Raw genomic sequence first — 15,377 nt, 5'->3', positions numbered from 1 at the left:
GACAGTGTTAAAGATGCATATAGTTAATGTTCCTGGCAACTTTGGACTGCAACCTAGATCCCAAGCACCTTATCTGCTTTCTCTCATTGGCTTTCCTCAAGAGTAAGATTATCATATCCCGTTGCAGACTGAGATCAAGAGGACAATCCTTCTCTAGGAGAATTAATAAAACAACATGCCTTAGCCATACTTCTGTGAGACCAAAGGGTTCCCCCTGAGCAACTCTGCCTTTCCTCTATGATGTGCCAAAGTGCAATGTTTGAATCTGTTTTTATTCATTCTGTGGTAGTCTTACTTCGATAGGTTGATTAATGTCAAGAATACAGATTACTTTACTACCTTCAAGAACATCATAAACAGAGCATCTGCTAACACCAAGGTTCCTACAATCATATTACAAGTTCAGTCATCTGTCATATTTGATACTTCTCTACAAAGGGCATCTTAGGTTCTTTTGATACATGGTGCTGAGCTCAGCGGCACTGTACACGCACCCTACTGCTTTGTCCATAGCACTTAAATGGCACTCCCCCACGCCCTATTCTTGCTTGTCCTGCCACCAAATCACCCTCCTTCCACTGTTGCTTGTTAACTCCTGTGCCACCGTGGCTGCTTTCCCTACACCCCCTTGTTTTTGTTTGCGCTCATGGAGGTATGTTGTTTCTTTGTCTTCCTTGGTTTCGGGCATCTTGCGGTTTCTTTGTGATGGCTGCGGAGTCTTTTTTTTGTTTTTTGTTTGGTTTTACGTAGCATGAACTCGACACGAAGGTATTGGAGCTTTTTCTTTTTTGCAGTTTTATTTAGTGCGAACTCTGTACAAAGGTATTACAGCTCTTTACATGAGCACTGGTTACAGTACAAAAGAACACATTCATTTCATTTTTGGTAGCAAGGGGAGATTAAGTGATTTGGCCAGAATCACACAATGTTGAGCCGGCGCCAAGACTCAAGCCATGTTCCACAGCTCCAAGGTGGGCAGCTCTGGCCCTTACGCCACATCCTCTCCCATAGGGGGCAGTCTGGGAATAACTTTTTTTTTTGTTTGTGTTTTTTTACATAGCGCTTGGTAATACAGGTTCTGCCATTTCATAGTGCTGCAAAGCAGGTGCCATTCTTAACAAAATCGCTATAATTAATTTGCACCAACCTTGCAGAGATGAAGATGTGAAAAAGCTATGTCAGGATTGTAATCTGTGACATTCTTGTTCTGCCAAGACCTCTGCAGTGTGTGCATTAACCAACTGACTTGAATAGAGCTTCACACTAGGCAATAGCATGTGCTCTTGATAACCTCTGGAGGGTCACCAACCAAGAACATAGGTTATTTCTAGGCAAGAAGATGGCAATAGGTGTTGTCTCCAAAATGGTGGAAAAGGAGTTGTGCCTCTAGATCCAAGCACTTCACAGCCTCAAGCTTTATAGCAAAAAACATCTAGCCTTTGGATGTAAATTGGGCTTCTCCAAATAGAGTTCAATTAGTAGAGGAGGCTATTTTCCTAACCCTGTAGTGTAAAGATGATTACACAAGGGTACCACGCTGAGAGGAGCAGCGTATCATAGGGCATTAAAGTGGAGCAAACTCCATCACTTCTTTTGCCCAGAATTCACTGGTGTCATGGCTTTGATGACAGTCCCCTCACAGCCACTACAAACTTGCAGATGCCACTTCCATAAGCGCTGTCTAAAACAGCGCTCAAATAGCACTGCCTCCTGTTTGAAGAGGCACCATCTCGTATACCCCCCACAGTTGCTGTCACAGGCGCAAAGCGCTTCCCTATCACTCTCTGGACTCCTGTGTAAAATGATCCACGCATCATCTGTCACAGTCCGGTAATGTTTAACCTGCTCTCCTCTCTTCCAACCTCAGACTTCACTAAGTTTCCGTGCATCATTTGATGTAAACTCTATGCATTATTTCTGATTGCCTTGGATTCCAAGTACATGGAAAATCAGTGTCAAGAAAATCTTTCTGACCCAAACAAGTGGCCTTTTTCACACTCCTGCTTCTACTGGGATTCTCCTCAGTGCTTCCCCACACCTCCCTCTGTCTATAGGGATATATGTGTTTGCTTATATGGGTACACACCCCAAGGACTACATCTCAAAGTCAATCCTAGACAGTAACGGTAAGGACTCCATGGGCAGAAAATGTTTTAAACAAGAGAACTGTTGTTTCACAAACAGTGGCAAATCAGGACCAGCCACTGCTTGTACTTATATAACCCAAATGTGTCGTCGTAACTGAAGTCTTTTTTGTATAAGACAACAAACAGGCAGGATTGATGCCAGGCTTGCAGCGTAACCACTGTGTAAATAAGTTCCATATAAATTGTTTTTATGTAATTTATCTTATGTGGGTATCCAGAAACACTGACATGGTTTTGGACCTACCTTGGATTCCCAAACAAACGTACATTTGAATCCTTTTCATAGCCTGAAAAATGGCAGTGAACCAGCTTTGTAGGAGCCTCGCTGCTACCACTGGTCTTAGCAAAAAAACACTCTATCGGCGAAACCCAGGCTTCTTGCTCTACTCTGAGTGGTCCAGATGTCAAGGCCAAGACTTTAGATTTTGGGTAGCCACCCTAACAGAGATAATTCTGACTTCAAAACCATCAGCCAGTGCACAAATGTATGCACTGAAAAGGCACCGTAAAGGCCCAGGAGATTCAGGTACACATATCTGTTCTACAGGGTCCAGTCCTGAGCCTAGGGCTGTCGTACGACTATTAACCCAAGGCAGTGCTTTAAATGAATACAGAGTACCAGCCCTTCTGTAAACTCTTGCCTCTGTCTGCCTTAGTGTTCTGTCTCTCTCAGTGGTTTAAAAGTGATGAGCATGTATGAGGCATGGAGAATGTCAGTGCTTGACTATTCCATTACTCCAAATTGACAGAGCTCTTTACAGGATGAGCCGAGCTACTGTCATTATGCTTCTTATATGTAAAAGCTTGGATGTTAACTATAAACTGGCTTTGGCTTATGCTAAATAAAGTCTGTTTGTTACCATGCAGTATGTGAACAGTATGCAGCTAAATAGAGTTTTGAATCCATCTGCTTTTAGGCTGCAAAATTTGCTACAGAATGGCCTTTCCGGTATAGTCAGCCTCCTGAAATGCCTCAGTTGCAACAGAAATATTTTCAGTCTATGAGAAACAAGTAGTTTTAAGAGGAACCCTGCAGACCACCTCTGCTTCCCCAGTACCCCCCCAGGACTAACTTTGACCTTAGTAACATTCCTATTTGCAAATTTCTGTATGGGCTAACGTGTGACTTTCTTTATGGACGATTTGAAGGATGTGACTCCAGACAGCAAGTCTATCTGATTGTTTAATCAGGTTGTTCCCTGTCTTGGAAAACTGTAGCTTGTTTCTCCCACCTCCTCCTGCTCTCCTTTCTGGAGTATAGACTATTGGGAAAAAGAAAGCAAAAAGAGGATGGATCTGCCTTTTCTTTAACTTACGCTTCAGGCATATTTCTGTGGCAGGACAAGCTGACAATGATCATCTTGGCTTGGATATTACAAGCCCCGGAGCTTCTAGTTTGTGTATCATCCCACCACGACACGCCCTGTCACATTCCGGTGAGAAATTGCCTGAAACGGTCCCTCAAGGACTTGGTTTTAATATAGTATTTCCAGTTTGCAGCACTTACCTTTGGCCTTACATCTGTTACCAGTGTCTTTGGTGGAGGTACTTGCACATTTATATGCTCAGTACACAGATGTTCAGATCTGTCATTCTTTTGTTCTTGTAAGTGGAATCTCTCTCTGTGTTTCATTTTTCATTAAAACACACAACTGCTGCATAAACTGGGAACAATGAGATTTTCCATCAGCTTCCTAAAATCTTGCCTGATGCAGAGTCAGTGTTTCCAGTTCATCAAAGCCTTAGTAAACACTGTTCAAGACTGTGACTTTCCATCATTAAATACTATGTTGCTCATTCACCCCTAGGCACATTTGTTTCTGCTACAAGTCTGCCTTCAGCTTGTGTGATGTTTCTGTGTTTTGTTGGGCTCATGGAATTGCTGCCCTTCCCATTTCCTCAGGCTTGTCAGAAACGCAGGGCACTGTAGTGGAGTCTAAGGCATCTTTAAAATTATGCCTGGAAATATCTAGATGGGATTCCAATCTTTTATAGGCTGACCTGCTGTTGTGCTCCTTACGTTATGGTAGAGCCCTTCTAGTAACAGTGATCACATGTGCCCATCTTTGCAGTCTCCTCTCTCTTAGGTTTGGAGGACTCACTTAGGAGACTTATGTGCCAATTACTTGCGGAGCCCCGAGTTCATAGATAGAGTCCCAAAGGACAAAACATCAGGAACTGACGTGAGACAAGGCATCCAAGCTTGTCAGTACGGGTGTTAAAGCAGAGACCTTCGAGCAAAAGATTTAAGCAGCTGGTAAGGATTTGAGTCACTGGTAAGGATTGGCTTCTAAGAGCAATCTAGCTCAAAATGGGAAAGACAGACTGGTATCTTCAAAGAAAAAAAGTCAAGGAGAAAGAAGAGGGCACTGGAGCTTGAAATTGAACAGCTTATTGAAGAGAAGACCTTTGAGGAATCTTTGCAAAAATACAAGATTCCTGAACTTTTGGGGTCAGGAGGCCTAGACAGGAGCTAGAACCAGCAACTGCACCAAAGACACCACAAGAGGTGGGGGTAGACACTGATGCAGGGAGGAGGATCTCCTGTACACACACCATGAAGAATAAGACCTGGAATTTGAGAGACAGCTGGGAGACGAGACTCTATGGGAAGAACGAGGACTTCCATTCTGAGGAAGTCAACACCTACCCTTCCAGGCCTCCTCCTGCCGACACCACTTTAAACCACAGGATGATTAAGAGAGCAGCGGATGATTTTAGGGTACAGATAGAGTTTGAAAAAGAGGACTTGTGCTTCCTGTTCGAGGACCTCAGGTACTGTTTACAGGAAATATAAATTTCTGACTATGCTCAATAGTCCTCTTCAGCAGGGAAGGAAGGTCTTTAGCAACCCAGCATCTTCCAAGGCAGTGGCTCTTAGAAATGAGATAGGACACAGGGGATTCTCACAGGACCCTCAATACTTCCAATCCCATGTGGACCCGGGCTTCTAGAGTGTACCCTTAGTAAGAAAGAGAGCCCAGCTTCAATGGGTCCTCATCCAGATAAGAATGCCAAGAAACTGGGGGCAGTGAGGAGGATGATGGAGAGAGCAGGGGCCACACACTAGCGCTTTGCCAACACCATTGCCTTCCACTATTTATACTGACCAGCACTGGAGGAACATTTAACCCTGCCTACCAGCAGAGTACCTAAAGGGACTAAGACAATCATAGAAGAGGGAAAAAATATTGTTAATATGCGTGCTGCAATTGCAGCAAGCAGACAGCTTGCCACAAGCATGGTACTGAGATGTGTGGTTGTTTGTTTCCGGTTTTAAACTGGAGGTACAAGGCAACATAGTCCAAACTTTGGAATCCATGAAAGTCGGTGTCCCAACTAAGTCCATGAGGGCTCGGCAGATCTTTAGAATTCCACTTGAGAGGTGGGAGTAGGGAAACATAAGGACAGGGAAGGACACCTTCTACCTTGCAGACACCAAGTTAGACTGCAGGGGCATTATTTACCAACGCACCTCAGTGCAGCAATCACAACAGCCTAAGATGTTTTTTGTGGCAATGCCAACAGCAGTAGCAACACTCCCAGAGGAGGACCCTCCCAGTCCTCTAAGTGACCAGATATTTGCCCCCTCAACACTGGCAATGCTTATAAAGGGAAGATAAAGGATTTTGTATGCATCCAGGAGCCCATAACACCGGGCAAATGGTGTATAAACCTATTAACACTAGTATTTTGTAAAACTATCTCCAAAAATACCTCCAGAGCAATAGCTAGACAAAAAAGACCAGGAACAGATGCTCCTAGCTGAGGTCCAGGAAATACTACACAAGGAGGCAGTAGAGGTGGTACCACTGAAAGAGAGGCACTGGGGTCCAGGAACAACTACAGAAGAAGGCAGTAGATTTAGTGCCACTGAAAGAGAGGCACCTAGGTCTACCCTGTGTGCATCCTGGTCTCAAAATTAGACTTACCGTTACTGGAAAGGAGTGAAGGATAACCTGATGTTCATATATTTAGAGAACACCTACTTCTGCATCCTAACACACTTTTCACATGCACAATAGGTGTCAAGCTCTGAATACTTACTCAGAAGCAGAATGTTTCTTTCACCACTCCCACCATGATACAGCTGTTGAAAGTTTCACTTTGCTCACTGAAGATACTCTTTCTTGACTATCAATTATTCTATCCTCAATGTTTGAGTAAATGTACTCCTACCTCTTTGTGTCTTCTGCCAGAAATTGTTTAGACCATTCACAGTATTTCTTGGGTGGCAGTAGGGAATTTGGTATCACTTAAAGGAACTGCGGTACTTGCAAAGGTAATACACAAGTTAATAATTGTTCTTTTAATAACATGTAGCCTTTTCAAATGACCTCAGACTTTTGAGTATATTCCACAATCGTTCTTCCCCTACACACTAGACTTGTAGAAGAACAAGTCTTTTCTCTGAGGTCTTACATCAGATCTCTGAGGCTTTATGTATCCTAAAGAATTGAGGAGCTAAATAGACCTTCTCCAAATGCCTCATTACAAATCCACCATGTCTGATCTCAAGATATATTGAAAGTTCCTTTAGAGTTCCAAGTTTGGTGGTACTGTTTTACTCCAAGTGGTCTATTGTAGCCAAGCTCCTTCAACAAGGACTAAATTGTAACTCCCACCTTTACTAACTGATCTAAGATTCTTCCTCTGGAATTTCATTGTCACTGCTTCGAAGTTTACCAAAGTTGCACTTCTAATAGTGTCAAGGCTTCTATTTACAATAGTGTCAATGCTTCTATATAAAATCCCAGCATGTCACATGTTCCAGTGTCCAAAACTCAGGTGCTTTCACAGAATGTTTTCTCTACATCTTGAATTGTTTCTACGGCCAATATCTTTTCCTGCGCAGTACAACACAGTCCCAGAGTACAACCGAAGCAGTAGCATGCTCTGCCCTAGAGAAGGGTCCATTCTTTACAGAAGCAGTCTCGCCTTTATCAGAGGTTACAGACTCTCGACAGTGAGGACAGTAATGAAGCTATTGGGTTTGATATCTTGTATCCATCTGATTGAAAACGCAAGACTATATACAAGCATCAGGAATGACTAAAGAACTAGTGGTTGCAAATGCTGTGAAATGGGAGGATCTAAGCTGTGAAAATGGGAGGATCTAGGTGGTTGTAACAGGCATGGTCAACAAGGAGATGAAATAGTGGAACAAAGAAAATATGCTGAAAGGGAGGGATTTCTTGACACACCTTCCCTAAGTCATCCTAATAACAGACACATCACATGTAGGCTGGGGAACTCACATGGGCTACCTGGAAAATAAGGGAGGTAAAGGACTGTGGTCCTCTGAAGAGGTGCCCACGCCTATCAGCTGCGTGGAGTTAAAAACAATCTATATGGCTACCAAAGCCTTCAGAGTTAGATTCAGAACAGGAGAGTCTGAACTCTAACAATCAATGATTGCAATGTTCTATATGAACAAGACACGGGCTGGGGTGGAGGGGGTGTTATGAAAGTTCTGCCATCCACTGTCAAGACTGGCACAGCCCATCTGTAAGTAAGCACTTGCAAGAAACTTACACCTAATTTTAAAACACATTCCAGAGGTAGAACACTCACACACAAATCAATTAGGCAAAAGAACAGCACATTGTACAAATGGGAACTAAAGCAGAACATTGTAGATCTAATATTCCAGCACTGGGGAACATCATACATAGAATTATTTGCAACAGCAAAAATGCAAATGCCGGTTCTTCGCTTCCAGGCACTACCATCAGCAGTAGCTAAGGAATGCACTCTCTGTAAGTTGGTACGAGATGTCTGCGTGCCCTTTCCCCCACAGCATCACTGGTTCCCCTAGTACTGAAAACATTCAAAACATCAAACATGACCCTGATCGTCCTAGCTGCATGGCAGCCACGTCATCCTTGGTTCTCTTACATGCTGCACAAAGCACAAGAATCATGCGTCAATATGCCAGTACACCAGGACACTATGTCACTGCGCAGGTGGAAGTATTTCACCCACATTCTGTAAAAGTGCAGCTGATGGCTTAGGTGCTCAGATAGCCGAGTTTAGCCACTTACAGCTAAGGAAGGCAACTTTTGCTATCATTAGGGAGGCACATAGGCCATGCTAGAGGAAGTGTTGTGCTATGAAATGGAAATGATACCTAGTTTCCTACCATGACATTTTTTATCTACACATTTCAGAGGAAACAGTAATAGTCAGGCACCTCACACATTTAGTGGACCATGATCTTTCTTAAGCCTTCCTAAGGGGTACACTTGTCAGCAGTTGCACCTCACAATTCGTGGACTTGAAGTATTCGCCATCCCAATCATCAAATATTCATGGATGGTACACAAAGACTTTTCTCCTCGCATACCATTCCTACACCACTGTGGAACCTTCATCTAGTACTAGGAGGACTTCTGAAGGACTTGGGGAGGCAGCCTTTGAGCCTGTGCAGAAAGCTTCACCTAAATTCTTCATATTGCAAATAGTATTTGTAGTGGCAATAACACCACTAGTGAATGGCAGCCACTTTCAGTACAGGAACCGTATGCCACTTTATGTAAAGGCAAGGTTATAATTAGAACAAGCTCGGTTTCTACCCAAGGTAGTGTCACCATTCTACATCAACCACACCATAACTCGACAAGCTTTCTTTTAGACACCTTGTAGCACAGCAGAAAAGGAAATGCACATGTTAGATAAAAGAAGAAGAGTGGTGTACTATTTACAAAAAGCACGGAGCATCAAAAGGACCATACAGTTCCTCACTGAACACTCACTGTAGGCTTAGGGCACATCCGTCATCAAGAACACTATTACAAGATGGCTACTACAATCCACTGAACACTGCTTCGCTGTGGGTAACAAAACCTTTGCAATGAGACCTTGGAGTTCATTCAGCCAGTAAGGAAGGGGCTTCACTTGGATGTGTGGCCCATATATTCCTGCAGGACATATACTAGGTAGCTACAAGATCAGAAAACTCTTTCATCAAGCAGTATCATATGATATAGAGACACTTAAGAAGGTGGCAGTGACACTACTGGTACGGAGACCCTTGTTCTCCGCCACTCCCTTTCCTAACTTTTCTGCACAGTGGACATGACATAACTGTGCATACTCGATGCTCAGCAAGTGAATCTAGAATAGTCTTTGTGATAAAAGATACCAGTCGCTTACCTGTAACTCTGGTTTTGATTCTAAATTCACATGTGATCCTCCTGCGTCTCCAATGAAGTAGGGAAGGAGAGGAAGAGAGAAAAAAATCTGAAAAGGTAGTCAAGTATCATGGCAATGTCAGCTTATGGTTGGCGTCATAATCAGGTTCAGTCTTAGTAGACACCCACCAGGAGGCAGAAAACGTTTTTGAAACTGACTCTTCCGGCCCCTTTCATTAGATGGTGGAGTTATGCACTGCATGTGAATCTAGGAGATCTTTAAGCTGCAGACCCATACAGGTACGTGACTGGTTTCTGTTCTACGGTATAACCTAGGAAAATGGGTCTCCTTGCCTACCTAGAATAAGGGGCTGATATCACACTCCAATGGATCGTGCCAAGGGACCCTCCCGGGTGCTGTGCGCACTGCAAATGTAAGAGGACGAAGATTCTTTCTCTCGTCTATAACACGCAATTTAAATTCTAAGAAAGATCTGAGCCTTTCTTTTGATATTTAATATGTATAAATTGTGATACATCTGCAAAATAGACGATTTCTTTTGAATGACTGAAGGAAGCATCATCCGTTTTATTTGGGGAAACAGATTTTACTTCTGTGAAAAACGTACAGTGTTTTATGGTGCAATCTTTACAATTCATAACTTTAAAGATGACCCATGGTTAGAAACTTTCGCCTAAATGAGCATTACAGTTTGCCTTTGTGAGTATTTTGCATATTTATTTGTAATGTGTTTCTTTTTGTAGATCGTTTCCTTGTTGGATTTGCTGAGATATTGCGCTGGTGTCTGCGTACAGATTGCCGGTCATCTCCGAATACGGGTGTTCAGCATTCCATATCATCAAGTCCCTGAGCAGGTTGAAACCCATAATGACTGACTAGTGGCCCAAATGGAGGAGGAGATACAAATGGGAGACAAAACCAAGGAAACCACCCCTGTTTCCAGGAATCCAGATGAAGGAGCTTTTGATAAACATGAAATCAGTGAAAATCTAATTGATTTGGGTACCTCTATCGAAACTAAATAGATCATATAGAGAAAGAATGAGATTGGGGATAAACACCCACACTTCTTGAGATTTAGCCTTAAAATGCTCTAAATTCTTAATTGCCATGCATCATGTAAAGTATTTGTAGCACTTGTTAATAAGTGATGAAACATCATGTTTGCTTTCCTGTAGAATCGCGTCATTTACGAACTACACAAGTAAATAAGCACATCAATCTGGAATAATTATGTTTTATAAAGTTTACTGTTTTACGACATATGCCCTTCTGCCACATTGTTTATTCATTTTCAAGAGTAGTTGACTATGCACAATTGTAAAGTGCCAAAGATAACATTGAGTCGCATGACTTGATGTTGTAAATGATATGATATGGAGGGTCCAAATCACAAACAATTTTATGAACTTTGCAAGCATAAGTCATAACACATTCGTGGGGAAAAGCTATGCGAATGGGGCTCGTAACGACTACACATTGTACGAATAAACCTAAAGAGAAAATGAGTATTCTGTTTTCTAAAAGAATGGGCACGCACGGAGGGCTTTTTGATGACAAAAAAACCCACCTGATACGGAACTGAATTAAGAGCGTGACCACCAACCATCCGGTAGGGAACGTTAGGGAGAAGTCGTCATCACGCACGCAGAGTGCTGTGAACAGAAGTTGGTGAAATGGGGCCCTAAGGTGGTCAGTAGTGGATGGCTGTTCTTGGATTAAGAGAGGGCGGCAACTAAATAGATGAAAAGTATTAGGTGTATTTTAGATTCGAATAAAAAGCTAAACTTCGAGTCTTTTCCGTTATTCAGAAACTCCTTCTCCATTACCTTGATTGCGAAAGATAATGGTAAACTTTTTTCCACTACCTAGAGAACATTTAATTTCTGTCGGTGACACAAATATATCAGTGCACTGCATTGTGATTAGTAGACTCCAGTTGTAAAATATCTTTGGGGAGTTTGCTATGTTTTCTTTAAAGCTGGTTAGCGCCCTAAGAGAAAAAGAGCACTTCAAGCTGAAATGGCAAAGTGGCACTTAACAGTGACAATAATGTGCAATGACCCGATAGGCCCCTTGTTATAGAGAGTGCTTAATGAAGTATTTAACAAATTAGCCATTTGTAAACTATACAATCTGTGCACAAAAGTAACTGAGTCTCACACTGGCACGTTCATAACCAAAGAAGATAGGTCGTATCAGAGATATGTTCATATTTACTTAACCTGCACTTGGAGCTCCTAAGATACAACTCTGAAAACATGAATATGTGCTTCAGTGTTGGTGCACTGCCAAGATACTGAGTGTATTTTGTAACTCAGTGTTACAGAACAAAGTAATGTGTGAAAGTTGTCCTGCGTATAAACACCTTCCAAGGGCGTGGGAGAAGGTGTCGAGCATGTCCCTGGTTTTCCTCCTGTCCCCTGCCATTCTTTAGTCAGTAATCTATCTTGAAATGGTCACATTATAGTTATTGCTGCTAGTAGATACTAGACCCAGCATGTATCACTGCACCTAAAGAGTCTACAGGAAAGTAAATAGAATAATGTTACTAACACATGTATTCAATATGAATATATTAATGGCAAAATGTTTTGCATGGCAATTTGTGATTTCGGTCGAATTGGGGAAAAAAGACCAAAAAGTCTCTTCTCCTTCAAATGGGCGCACTAATTAACTGTTAATGCTGCGAAGATACACACCGATAGTCTTATAAGTTAGAACAAAATGGCAAGATAATTATATTACCTAACAACCATTTCTATTTTTTATACATCCAGTGAAATTATTTATGATGATTTATGGAATTACTTTGACTGTAAAGCATTGTAAAATATATTTGTCTTTATTAATGTGTAGTATGCAAATTCTTGGACGTATGTACACACTTTGAACATTCTTCTGACTGAAAAATGTTATTTCCATATGGTGGTTGCTTTTGGATGGCCTTATGCCGGTCTCCAAATCCTGTTGTTCCAGGTATTTCTGCCTTCGTAGGTACAAGGTGGGACAATTTTTATTTTATCGTATTTACTTTTAACTTAAGACCTTTTTATGGGCATGGCACCATCCTCCTTTAAATGCATGCAGGGGCAAAGCCTCTTCCACATGCCAGGGCAGATGAATATCCACCTGCCTATCTTCTGTGACTTGTCTCTGTTGATGAGCTGCCATGCCCAGCAGTCGCTGCTGTGTGAATTTCGAAACTAAGTAGGGTTGGGCTGACCTCTAACACCCTACAGAAAAGGTTTAGCCAACAAATATATTTACAAGACAGTGACACTACTGGTAGGAAACATGAAATTTCAACATTTAACAAATGTTGAGAGAACTAGAGAAAAAAGAAGCCCAATCTTCATGTGTAAAATAGCACCTTTCAAATGGAAATAGCTTTTGTTGGCGACCAGGGTAAATGTTAATGGTAAGATCACTTAATAATTATCTCATCTTCTGTGGGTGTGAAAATATTCAACATATAATTATAGAAATGTGCTAAATAATTCTAAATTACATTGAGAACTGACTCCAGATCTAACATTATATATTATGCAGATGTGATTATACTTAGGTTTCAACAATTTGCCCTATGAGAACTGTAAATAAATTATTTGTAGTTTGAGTCTACCAGTTTCTGTCCATTGAAATGTTTGTCAACTGCATTACGTAATTGCCCAGTGTTCATAACATTGGTGCATGGTGCATTATTCGTAGAAAGGCATTTTCTATTCTGTCTAATTCAAGGTTATACCTAACAACTTTAATACTTTAGCAGAGATTTTAATTTAACATGTTTTGCTTCAAACTAAATATGTTATTTTAATAACATAAAGCATGCTTATATGCTAATGCTTACTCCGTTCAGCCTGAGGGTATTAGGACACTGCAAGACCAGTGCAGTATTTCAAATTTTACCCAGGACATTGTTCAGAAGCATCTACCTTCTTTGTCTTGTATGGTGCCTTGATAATTGTCATTTTTCTCTGTATTATTGGGGTCTTAATTGGTGCAACAGTCAGTGGTGCTTTATTTGCACAGACAAGATATAAGGCAGATTTGCATAAGACATTAAAATAATATAACTGTACTTTGTTGTGTTTCTTAGAGAAACATACATTTTAGAACACACCAATAAGAGTAAGTTGCCCTACATTTCCCATTTCATAGTGGTTGTGGTCTGACTTACCCATATCAGCAATTGCTAACTGAAGCACAGATTATGGAAGGCACGATGATTTGGGAGAAAAACAATATTTTTTTTCAAGATTCTGCACATATTGAATAATATGCAACCTTGTGTTTAATTGACCAGAAGACATTCTGAAAATTGTTATATAATTTAAATTTTTTACTTGAAGTTTGCAAATGTTGATATTTTTGTCTGAATTTCTAACAAAGAAACCCTCCATGAAATGAAAAAGAGTTCACTTGCGCTTTCCTTTGAGTCTCCTCTTTATACGGATACTAGGTGTGTTGATTTACAGGTGGTAATACAGTATAAACATAACAGGTAAGGGATTATAAAATTACCTGTCATAGTACAGGTAGTCTGATGGTTCAAAGGTCATAGAAATCCACCCAGAAATTTGAGCAATGTAGCAAAGCCACAATTATCAAATTCTGTACAACATAATGAACTAGCTCCCCCTTATAGCATTGCCAGAATTTCTTCTGGAAACTGCCTTTCTTTTTTTTTCTTTTTTTTTTGATGAAATTTACCGAAAATAAGCATTAATATTTTGTGTATCTTGTAAAAGAACAAGGCTATCCATGGTCAAGACGGTGACAGGTAGTAGTCCTCTGTGTCTTGTAATTGAAGGGATTATCATCATATAATGTTTAGGCACATTTCTGGTCTATACATAATGCTAATAAAAACACAACACAAAAGAGCAGTTTTTATCTTCAGTTTCTTAATTAGTGGTTTACATCTTCTACATTGTCCACGTTGTCCAAGTCAAATGAAAGTAGCATACCTAGTTGAAAACATTTCTACCATGTTATGTTTGTTTCATTGCAGACAAATTCTTACTCATTAAAATATGTAAACCTTTAAAGCCAGGGTTTTGGAGTTTGCAGAAAACACTCTGTTGGCACCAAACAACGTTTTGCCCCGAGTTTGAGAATAAAGTGAGTGGAAGTTATAGTTATGAATCTGGAGAAGGAATGTACTATAACATGTTTAAAGAGAATGTGGATTGGAGCAGTAGCGAGATCACAAATGTAGGACCGGGGAGTCTGCAGATGCAATAGTGAACTATGAGATCTGTGCAAAGGTTGGACCACTCTGACACCTTACGAATAAACTACATTTTCAATAGACAAAATGGAGACTGCCTATTTTTGTTCATGCTGAATGTGCAGAATCCAGAGGGTGGGGGAAATGTAGCTCAAACTTCCCTGACAGAATTAACTGTCTGCTTTAAACCCCAGTGTAAATGGCTTAACCGCCAAGACTAACTCAGACTGCTGAAGTGCACCATTTTTTTTCATAAATCTGTTTATTAGCATTTTATCACATCACAATACCAAAACAAAAAACACTAACATTCAGATAATTGCCATTGTGCAATTGCAATTCACTTGGATACCCACATACGAAAAAAAAGACAGGCGACTTGACAAGATGTAGCCAAGCATCTAACCGATCCTTTGAACCATGATGAACCCAAGCTCCCATGGCCCATCATTAACAAATATGCAGTTCAGGAGTAGGATATGCATACGCCAGGGGCTTGAAGCATGGGCGTCCGTGAAGGGATGATAAACAATTGCATGGTTCAACAAATCAGTCCACAGTGACAGTTCATCAACACCCATAGTTGAACATGGGTATTTCTAGCTGGTAGGCAAATACTGTAAACAGGTTACAAACAAACACTACGGACAATAACAACTCCTGGTTACTATTTATACAGTCAACAAATTACCATTCAAACGCGCCTGGACCGGTATGAGAACTAATCCTCATCAACCCAACATACCAGCGGAGGGGGCAGAGCCCAATCGCGGATCCCGAGCAACATCACCCTTCAGCACACTGGTTCTGCATCAAATCACGCCAACAGGCACATATCA

General features: G+C 41.1%; 1 protein-coding gene across 3 annotated transcripts in view; it reads left to right on the top strand.

Moving 5' to 3' along the window:
• The window catches only part of CHPT1 (choline phosphotransferase 1), a 322,168-nt gene that overhangs the window by 226,704 nt on the left and 80,087 nt on the right, over positions 1 to 15,377 (top strand). For all 3 annotated transcript variants that reach the window (XM_069229015.1, XM_069229016.1, XM_069229017.1), the window contains exon 8: positions 10,046 to 10,156. In XM_069229015.1, coding sequence (XP_069085116.1) covers positions 10,046 to 10,156 — 111 coding nt within the window. The remainder of the gene's footprint in view (positions 1 to 10,045; positions 10,157 to 15,377) is intronic.

This window comes from Pleurodeles waltl, chromosome 4_1, assembly GCF_031143425.1.
Source record: "Pleurodeles waltl isolate 20211129_DDA chromosome 4_1, aPleWal1.hap1.20221129, whole genome shotgun sequence".
Lineage (NCBI taxonomy): Eukaryota > Metazoa > Chordata > Amphibia > Caudata > Salamandridae > Pleurodeles > Pleurodeles waltl.
This window is presented reverse-complemented; position numbering and strand designations above follow the sequence as displayed.